Raw genomic sequence first — 11,281 nt, forward strand, 5'->3', positions numbered from 1 at the left:
ATAAATAAAGTACTCAATCAATCAATCTCTTTTGGTAGAAAGTTAGTGGGAAGAATACTTCGAATATTCTTTCCAAAGAATGGGCATTGATATGTCCAAAGCTCCGCCAATTTATGTACATGCATAAAAATATTATCTATTTTATCTATAGTTATTACAAATTGTTTTTTTTTTCATCTTATATACAGCTCAATAATTATTTTCTCAATTTATATTTTGTAAATTCATCCATAATTTTGCTGAATTGCAAGCTATTGTATATAAGTGTATAAGCCAGTATATGTTGTAATCTACATAAATAAAGTACTCAATCAATCTCTCTCTCTCTCTCTCTCTCTCTCTCTCTCTCTTTCTCTCTCTCTCTCTTAGATCCTCGAGCTATCTTGCACTCACACACTCACTCTCTTTCACTCTCTCTCTCGCTCTCGCTCTTCTTCTTCTTCTTCTTCTTCTTCTTCTCTTCTTCTTCTTCTTCTTCTTCTCCTCCTCCTTCATCATCATCATCTTCTTCTTCTTCTTCTTCTTCTTCTCTTCTTCTTCTTCTTCTTCTTCTTCTTCTTCTTCTTCTTCTTCTTCTTCTTCTTCTCCTCCTTCATCATCATCATCTTCTTCTTCTTCTTCTTCTCCTTTTTCTTCCTCTTCCTCTTCTTCTTCTTCTTCTTCTTCTCCTTCTTCTTCTTCCCTTTTCTTTAAAACAGCCTGTACAACCAACAATCACCGGATATTTAATTTTATGTGAAGGTAATGGAAATCGTATGGCATTATACAATAGCCTATGAATCAATCTAAGTAAATTTGAAGACATAATAAACGATATTTCCAACTCAATTTATTTCCAAATTACAAGTTTCATCCACCAAATCTGGTATCAAGTTTGAGTTGTAAGCTGTTTTCTTCTATATAACACGTTTCCAACTGAGAAGGTGAATTTCATCAACTGTAACAAATATCAACAATAAAGTTAACTAAAACTGTTATAAACATTGATAAACATGAAACATGAACTTATAATATTGGAATTATTGATCATATTTTGAAAAGCATACATCATCTATCCATCTATATATATATAAAAGCGAAATGACACTCACTCACTCACTCGCAGAACTCGCAGAATCAACCGGACCAAAAACATTCAAATTTGGTAGGTATGTTCAGTTGGCCCTTTAGAGGCGCACTAAGAAATCTTTTGGCAATATTTTAACTCTAAGGGTGGGTTTTAAGGGTTTAAAGTTCGTCTTTTAGCATGTATATTCTTCTTATTCTCTTAATTATAATTGAAAAATGTCCATACCATATGTTAATATAGAACTATAATCTAGAGAGAGTACCTCTTCGAAACAGTTGTTAACTGGTAACTGAATTAATAATTTTGTCAGGTTGGCATTAAGTTGAGTTGACTTTGTTAGGTTGGCACCAAATTGAAGATTGAAATGCATTTATCGCGGAAAAATTGATTGGGCACTGCTACTTTAATCAGAGCTATTACTGGGAATATTATATCGCCTGATATGACGAGCGAAGCGAGCCCGCTGATCTAATTTTATACGGGGGTCCAGGGGGCGGAGCCCCCTGGCTATACGGATATGGCGAGCGATGTGAGCCTGACGGCTAGTTGACTAAAATAATTTAAATTCCAATAAGCTGAATAATGAATAACTTAAGGCTGTGCAAAGGCTAGAAATAAACTTTCTACTGGTGATATTTTTTAAAGTTTTTCGATTCGTATACTATCAAGCTATCAAAATGAAAAGGTTTTCCCAGGAAAACATCTTTTCCGATCATTACTTTCTGAGATATGAGAGCCTAGAGTTCAAAGTTTTGGGACATAACATTTCAAATCCGGTAAGAGATAAATCCATGGGATGAATTCTTCATGGTATTGTTGATTGAATAGAACAATTTTTTTTTTTGAAAATATGTATGTTAGAGAAAGTTATTCAATTTACCAAAAATTACCAAAACTAACTCAACTAAAAGCTATTTCAACTTCACATTATAATTTACTAGCCGTCAGGCTCGCTTCGCTAGCCATATCCGTCTAGCCAGGGGGCTCCGCCCCCTAGACCCCCGACTGGGTCGTCCAAAAACGAGATTAGCGGGCTCGCTTCGCTCGTCTGCATTTTTCATTCGAGCATGCTTCATTCCATCAGAAAGTCAAAGTACTGAGAAAACGCAGAAAAGCTGAGAAAAACGCTGATTTTGGGCGTATCTTTGATGAAACATTGAAGTCATCTCATCACAAAATTTTTAGACCCTAGCTAAACCTCTGTACCAAATTTGAAAATTTTCTGTCTATTACTTGATGAAATAACTAAGAAAACGCTAACTTTGGGTGTATCTTTGGCGTTATTTCAAATTCCTCTCAACTCAAAATTATTACACCCCAGCTGATCTTCTATACTGAATTTGAACAACTTCTGTTCATTTGTTCTCAATAAATCTGAGAAATAGCAAAAAAATGCTAATTTTGGGCGTATCTTTGACGTTATTGCAAATTCCTTCTAACACAACATTATTACACCCTAGCTGAGTTTCTGTACTGAAATTTGAACATTTTCTGTTTATTTGTTCTCGATAAAGCTGAGAAAACGCTAAAAAAAAGCTGGAAAAACGCAGATTTATGGCGTATCGTTGGATTTTTTTTCAAATCCGTTCTTAGAGCCGCATAAAGGGCCAACTGCACATACCTACCAAATTTGAACGTTTTTAGTCCGGTAGATTCTTAGTTCTGCGAGTGAGTGAGTCAGTCAGTCAGTCAGTCAGTCAGTCAGTGAATGCCATTTCGCTTTTATTTATATAGATTATTAAATCTTCATCATTCTATTATCGGTACCACATCTACTAGAAATTAAAAAGTGGCGCAAAAAAATCTGCCCCTTTTCCAATATTCACCAAATCCCTTTATCTACTTTTATACCTTTTTCTTACCTACTTTTTATACCTTTTGCTACTTTCAGTTTCTTCCTAACGTATCTATAGAATGACTCACATCTTTGAAGGACATGTAGTTGAGTACGAAAATTCCATACGGTTTGATTTGAACGTCTCGATTAGCCTGAGTCAGCATAATATGCATGGTTTGCCTCAACCATCGAGGCTTGCCTGTCCAAGGAATCTCCAATAGTGATTTCCGCAGTCTATCATTCTGAAATTATATGAGGATACTATGAAAATGTCAAAGATGATTTCCCAATTCTCTACAATAGAAGGTGAGGCAAGGTTTGTTCACAAATGCCAACCTGTTTGATCACAAACTATATTTTTTGAACATGCCACTAGATCAGCTCTCTGGACTTGTTGTTCAGTCTCGAACATGATTTGTGAGAATTGTATGATTTCAATAGATGAATGAATAATGCCAACCAAGTGACATGATATTTGGTAAGCTATGAAGAAATACCGGGTGTTTCAAAAAAGAATAACCCAATTTCAAACAGTTAAATATATATTGTTTTAATGATGAACAAAAACCAATCTTACATCAAATTATTCATAGAGGTATCGAGTTTTTGATGATGAATTATAAGAGTTCTATGTGCCCTCCTTTTGAGGCTCGGAGGACATCTAGACGGTAGCCAAATTCATCCCAGACTGTTCACAAGATGTCTTCTCTACATCAGTTATCCTGGTTTTTAGCACCTCAATATCAAGTGCTGAGGGAGGAATAACGTTAAGAACGTGTTTACGTTCCTCCCATAGCACTTGATATTGAGCAGTTAAAAACCAGGATAACTGATGCAGTAGTTACAGTCTGAGAAGACATCTTGCGTCTGGGATGAATTTGGCTGCCGTCTAGATGTCGTCCGAGCCTCAAAAGGAGGCCACATAGAACACTTTCAATACATCATCATAAACTTGATACTTCTGTAAATAATTCGGTGTAAATTAGATTGGTTTGTGTGCACCATTTTTAAAAATCTGGTGTGGCGCACTCACACAACTTTCCTTGCCGTTATGAAAATTTATCACCTGACGCTAGTGTACACGCGCATCTCAAGTCTACTATTCAAAGATTTGCCAGCTGGTGACAAGAAAATAACGCTGGAGACACACGAAGTCTGCTATCTCTTCATATTGAATGATTTAATAGAATCAACAGTTGTTGCCAATCGTTTGCATTATTGAATATACACATTTTCTCGAATTTCGAGCTTATTTCCAATTTCCGGTGAGAATGTCACTGAATATTAATTGTAGAAATTTTTATGCTCAATCTTTTCCACTTGAAATTTTTTGCTTAAATTGTATCTGAAGCCTGATAATTGGGAATCTAAAATCACACTTTGCATTGATGGGGCGGAGCTCCTGAAATTTTTACAGATATTGGACTTGTGTCAGTTGATGGTGTCAGACAAATTTGATCAAAATTGTTGAAGCCGTTCTCGAGAAAATCGCGAAAAACCCTGTTTTTGACAACATTTTCGCCATTTTAGCCGCCATCTTGAATTGGATTTGTTCGAAATTGTTCGTGTCGGATCCTTATAGGGAAAGGACCTTAAGTTCCAAATTTCAAGTCATTCCGTTGATTGGGAGATGAGATATCGTGTACACAGACGCACATACACTCATACACACACACACACACACACACACACACACACACACACACACACACAACACACACACACACCACACACACACACACACACACACACACACACACACACACACACACCTAAAAACCACTTTTTTTGGACTCATTGGGGTACCTTAATTTTTTTCGGAAAGCAATACTTTCCTTACCTATGGTAATAGGGCAAGGAAAGTAAAAATAAATATCACTGTTTTTAATTTTGGTAATTTTTTGAAACATCCGGTTTAATGGATTACCAGAGTATTCAAGTGTGGAAATATGTTTTATCAATTCATGAAAAGATAGTTATTCATAATTTTGGAGGATATGATATTATATTTGGAGACACAATTAATTAATCAGTATTGTCATGAAAGAACAGTTATTATTATACCTATTAGATATGACAGATCTATCCAGTGTAGAAGGCGGTTGAAAAAACTTGGCAACTATGTCGTTCCATCATTTCTAATGACTTTATAACGTTAATCTTACTATAGGAATATCATATGTTACTCCACCTGGTTGAAGATTCGTTGTCCATTCTGATAGATTGTGAATAAAATTAGATTGGTAAAGAAAAACATGATAACAGAAAGGACAGCTTTTCTCAACTCACTCTCCTGTAAAAACAAAAAAACATTTTTTTAATTCGATTTCAATTATTTACTTATAGTTTAAATGTTTGTCTCACGTATATTCATGTGAATTAACTGAGATTTGATGGAGAACCAATAAAAGGATCGGATATACAGTATAATAAGTATAAGTTTTTCTATTCACATATTTATTTTATTATATCTTCTACCTACTTCTTTTATTCAGTTTTATTTTGAACTGCAAGTAAATTTTGTGATCATGGTGAGTGTGTTGCTTGAACCGCCATTTTGTGATGTTTCTGTTATATGCACCGTTAAGTGGGAGGAGAGTGTCTAGCTGGGCCAATGACAGGCGTTCATGCCCTTGACCAAAAGCAGTACCAGCCTATCAGTTAAAATTCTGCTGCTCTTGTATTTAGTTTCAACATAGATTAAATAAATAATCGTATTGATTAAGTTTGTAGCGTGAATATTGATGTTGTGGAACGTTTCCATAACAGAGAGACTTTAGATATTGTCAAAAATCAACTTTATTTTAATAAAAATCAATATTGAAAAATAATCGTATTGCAATAAAAAATCCGCAAACCTAGTGTTACTTGCACAAAAATTTATAGGACGTAGATTTATTCAATCTTGCATTTGATGATACACAGTACCATCATATTTTTTTCTATTCTAAAGCCCACATGAGCTTTTATCTTGTGCGTGGGATTAGAAAGTGTAATTGATTGATCTATTTATTACATGCCAGGTCTTGAAAAACCTATTAACATTACACAATAATACAATAGCAATAATTGATTCAAAACGTCCATACCCTCCGACGGGATTCGAACCCACGACCAGGTAGTGCTAGCAGACTGAAGAGTATAACGCCTTGGAATTTTCGGCTAACCTGGCCCAGTACTATAGTAAATTGGTATAGTAAATAGTATATATATAATATTACCATATTAATATAGTATAATTAATATATTGATATATTTGTATATTAATAATTAGTATATAATTAGTATATTAATATAATAGTATAATACTATACTATAATAATAGTATAGTAATTAGTATAGTAAACAAGAATAGCTATTCATAAAATGAAATTAAAGTACCCTTTTTTGAAAATAATAGATTAAAAATACAAATTATAACAAGTAGTTTCAGTGATCCACACACTCTTCAGGTTTTAAAAAACAGCTATATACTATCCTTGATCCTGGCCAACATTATTGGCATTATACTATAGGGTGAATTTATTTGTTATATATAATTTGAACTCTTACCTTGAGAATAAAAAATGCATTACCACAGGAGGGTACCATTATACAAATTTGTACACAACAAATAAAAAATTGGGAATTATCGGCACAAATCCTGAGGTTCCTGAAAAACTGAATTAGATCAATAATAATCCACCATATGGGTTATGATGATTATGTTATTAACTTAATATGTACCCTCCATGATTTAAAATAACGTTCCTATAATATATTCTATAACCTCGCTCGGTGTTTTTTATTATTTCAATGTATAGCTTAGTGGGTGTTTACTATAGTAAACGCAAATTGGAGAGATCGAGGTCTATAAATGGTATTTATAGACCTTTGGAGAGGCGGGTGATGATGGCACCATCTCTGAGTGAAATAGGTAAATTTCTAGCAGTAAAAAAAGTTCGTCTGCTTTGAGTTTTTTTACATTTGAAATGTCATCATAACCTGAATTCTCTCTCTTCTCTCTTCCTCCTTGCGTTTTTCCCATTATTTGGGGTCGGCTCTCCTCGATCTGAGTCTCCAGTTGGAACGATCCTGGGTCGTCTGATTTGTCAGGTCCAACTGCTTCATATTTTTACTTTCCTTGCCCTATTACCAAAGGTAAGGAAAGTATTGCTTTCCGAAAAAAACTAAGGTACCCGGTACCCCAATTTCTAAATTTCTATACGTTTCAAGGTCCCCTGAGTCCAAAAAAGTGGTTTTTGGGTATTGGTCTGTATGTGTGTGTGTGTGTGTGTGTGTGTGTGTGTGTGTGTGTGTGTGTGTGTGTGTGTGTGTGTGTGTGTGTGTGTATGCGTGTATGTGCGTCTGTGTACACGATATCTCATCTCCCAATTAACGGAATAACTTGAAATTTGAAACTCAAGGTCCTTACACTATAAGGATCCGACACGAACAATTTCGAACAAATCCAATTCAAGATGGTGGCTAAAATGGCGAAAATGTTGTCAAAAACAGGGTTTCTCGCGATTTTCTCGAAAACGGCTTCAACGATTTCGATCAAATTTATACCTACAATAGTCATTGATAAGTTCTATCAACTGCCATAAGTCCCATATCTGTAAAAATTTCAGGAGCTCTGCCCCATCAATGCAAAGTGTGATTTTAGATTCCCAATTATCAGGCTTCAAATACAGTTTAAACAAAAAAATTCAAGTGAAAAACATTGAGCATGAAAATCTCTACAATTAATGTTCAGTAACATTCTCATCTAAAATTGAAAATAAGCTCTATGAAAATAAGATTATTAAATTGCAAACGGTTGGCAACTGTGGATTCTATTAAATCATTCACTATGGAGAGATTGATTGATTGATTGATTGAGTACTTTATTTATGTAGATTACAATATATTCTGGCTTATACACTTATATACAATAGCTTACAATACAGCAAAATTATAGATGAATTACATAATATAGACTAAGAAAATAATTATTGAAAGTATTATGATATGAAAAAGTTATTTGTAATATAATAACTATGGATAATTATATTGTTATGCATCTACATAAATTGGCGGAGCTTTGGACATATCAATGTCCATTCTTCGGATAGAATATTAAAAATATCCTCCCACTAACTCTCTACCAAAACGTTAATTTAATTAATTAAGCTAAGGATTTATTTATTAATGGAAATTTTGTAAAAGTTTTAATTAATATAAATATTTAAGAGAAAAAAAAACAGAAAATTGATAGAGTAAAATAATTATATAGGTAGATAAGATCAAATTAATGATTAATAAAATGAAGTAGGCTGGAAGTAGTAAGGGTAATCAACTTTCAGTAATATACAGCAGTATGCAGTGGATAATTAAAAAACATGAGTTTATATAATATATATATATATATATATATATATATAATATATATATATATACAATTTATTCTATAACAGGTTTGAAAGGTTTGTATTGTTGGATGGGTGGGGGATGGTTGTCATGTGATCGCTCTAGGGCCGGACAGTTTCAGTCATTTGTTCCAGAAGATGTTTTTTAAAGTCAGGATGAAGCTCGCTCGGCTCTCGATTGACCTGATAGAAACAGGAAGTGCATTCCATGCACGACAGGCACTGACTAAGAAGGATTTTGTGAAAATAGTAGTTCGATGATTGGGTATCCTTAAAGTACTTTCTCCGGTTCTAGTATGTGAAGCATCTATCCTCCTACCTTCAGAGACAAATTTGAAATCATCTTTAAAATAGTTCGGATTACCGTATTTCAAGATATCTCTAACAAGCTTGACTATTCGAAAAAGCCTTTGATCGGGAAGCTTTAATGTTGAACTAGCAATGTGGGCTGGGGTGATATGATCATGGCGTTGGAGAGAGTAGACGAAACGTAGACAATAATTTTGGCAACGCTGTAGTTTATCATTCAGAGTGACTTGCATATCTTTAAGAACAGAATTACAATACTTTAAATGTGGGAAGATGAGAGATTGAACCAATAATAATTTAATGTTTCTAGGGAGAATATCGTGCATTTTCTTCAATGCATGCATGGCTGAGAATACCTTTTTACAAGTTTTGTTCACTTGTTCTGACCAGTCAAGAGTATTTTTCATAATAATGCCTAAATTTTTAACTGAGCTACAGTAAGGAATGTCATTACCGTCTACACTAATTTTGTGAATCGATTCAAGGTCAATATTGTTTATAAGACGAGAATATCCAATTAATGGGTTGTGTTTTGATGGATTAAGCTTAAGGCCATTTTTCTTTGTCCATTCCACTATCGAATTGATATCCTGATTCATTATTCCAACTGTTTCATTAATTTTTGTTATGGGACAGCTTAAATATATTTGAAGGTCGTCTGCATAAGTATGGAAACTGGAGAATTTGATAATGGAAGAAAGGTCATATGCATACAAAGTGAAGAGGAGAGGGCCTGAAATTGAACCTTGTGGTACTCCATGCATAACGTTTTTCCAAGTAGACTTATTGTCACCGACAGATACACATTGTTTCCTACCTAATAGATAGGATTTTAACCAAACTAACGAGTTGTGACTGAAACCAAGAATAGCCAAGATAGCAGACTTCGTGTGTCACCAGCTGGCTTAGATCTTTAAATAGTAGACCTGAGTTGCTCGGGAACATTGCGCCAGTTGATCAATTTTCATAACGGCAAGGAAAGTTGTGTGAGTGCGCCACACCAGATTTTTATGAACTAAACGTAGCTACGGGGTCAGCCTCTGCCCCTCGGCTGTGTCTCCATGTCAAGTACTTTCCTTGTCATATGATTGGCTGAACGTCTATTTACATGTCCATACCAGCGTAATCTTCCTTCCATTCATCATAACCTGACTTGTAATTGGACACGTGACGAGTTTTAATTGTTTTACTGCCCGGTTGCAGAGTCGACAAATAACGTCGCCCATAGTTAACAGCGCGGACTTAACTATTTAACAGGCCAATTTCGTTGCAGAGACGTTCTGTTAGCTATTGCTCTGCCGATTTACCTATCCTTGCCGATAGGTAAGAGCGCGCCAACAAACAGGTTTTTCCGTTGCAGTGACGAAAAACCTACAGGCAGATGACGTCATCTGAGGCTACCAATAACTAAAAGTGCTCTTTATTTAAATGCCCAAAATCGTGCTTATAAATCCACTATACATTCGCGCCAAGTGTAGACTATTTTAAGGATATGTTGACTTGTTTGCATTTTAAAAGACAGACGAAAATGGTCATACATAATAGTTGATTACATTTAATAACGTTAAACTATTTGAAACTGTAGATAAAGTGTGAATAAACTGAATAAAATATCATTGACTATTCCAGTAGCTTGGAAGAAGATGTAATACAATTTTTAATGAATTGTATAATTCAATACATTTGAATAATCAATTATTATTAATTTTAATAATAAGCATCGTATGCAGAGTCAATAGAAATATATCTTGTGAACTGGCTTCTTTGCTTCCAAGATATTATATCAAAATGATATTATATCAAGCGGTGATGAAATAATTCTGGTCAAATTTTTATTTAATCAATATTATACAATAATAAATACACCAGTCACTTATTTTACTTCTACCTCTAATTTTATTTTACTTAATTCATTCATTTAGCTATCAAAAACTCAAACTAACTGAAAATAATTACAAATTAGTCTGCAGTTTACGATCTTGATTCGTAACCTCCAATCATAAACATCACAATAAGCAGACAGCAGTGTTGTGATAAACAAGCGCCATGTTGTGACGTCATCCGACTGGAGGTTTGGAAGAACTGTTCACAGTGATTCTCTCCCCGTTGCCAATACATTAGTTGGATAGAAGCATACCACGCAAAAAGTGGTATGAGCAGCAGTGTGACTTATGTGTGTGCCTTATCAGAGCCATAGTTAAAAGGGGTCTGGCAAACGACTCTGCAACGAACATCTATTTATGGGCGAGTTGTTAACTAATGTCTCTGTTAACTATGGGTGACTTTATGTAGCGACTCTGCAACCGGGCATAAACATGAATAAAACCTTAGACCAGTTATAGAATAGACACGCTTGGAAGTCTAGCCTCTGAAGCCAACATATACTGCCATATCGCCCCATCGTGACGTCAGCATCGGATAGAAAACTTTCAGATTGTGTCTATTTCAGATGGAGGTAATTATATTTATAGAAATGGTAAACTTCCGCTGCGCTCCCGCTGAATGAACACAATCTGCTATGGAAAACAATGTAAACAGTAACTGTGTAGAATTAGACAACATATTGTGTTTTTAGTCAATTATGGAACGGTTCTACAATATTGACAATGACTCATTTACATGTAACAAACTCTACAGAAAAGTTTTCTATCCAATTCTGACGTACGATGGGGCGAT

The 11,281-nt window shown here is 34.6% G+C and overlaps 1 protein-coding gene across 1 annotated transcript; it reads right to left on the reverse strand.

The window, feature by feature from the left end:
* Nucleotides 1-807: 807 nt before the first annotated feature.
* Nucleotides 808-6,045, reverse strand: LOC120353674 (odorant receptor 43a-like). Its single transcript, XM_039438325.1, has 4 exons — nucleotides 5,996-6,045; nucleotides 5,098-5,199; nucleotides 2,993-3,148; nucleotides 808-937 (listed from the first exon to the last, which is right to left on the reverse strand). Exons 2-4 carry the CDS (start codon nucleotides 5,161-5,163, stop codon nucleotides 869-871), a joined length of 291 nt encoding a protein of 96 aa, XP_039294259.1. The 5' UTR covers nucleotides 5,164-5,199; nucleotides 5,996-6,045; the 3' UTR covers nucleotides 808-868.
* Nucleotides 6,046-11,281: the final 5,236 nt, after the last annotated feature.

This window comes from Nilaparvata lugens, chromosome 11 (assembly GCF_014356525.2).
Source record: "Nilaparvata lugens isolate BPH chromosome 11, ASM1435652v1, whole genome shotgun sequence".
NCBI lineage: Eukaryota > Metazoa > Arthropoda > Insecta > Hemiptera > Delphacidae > Nilaparvata > Nilaparvata lugens.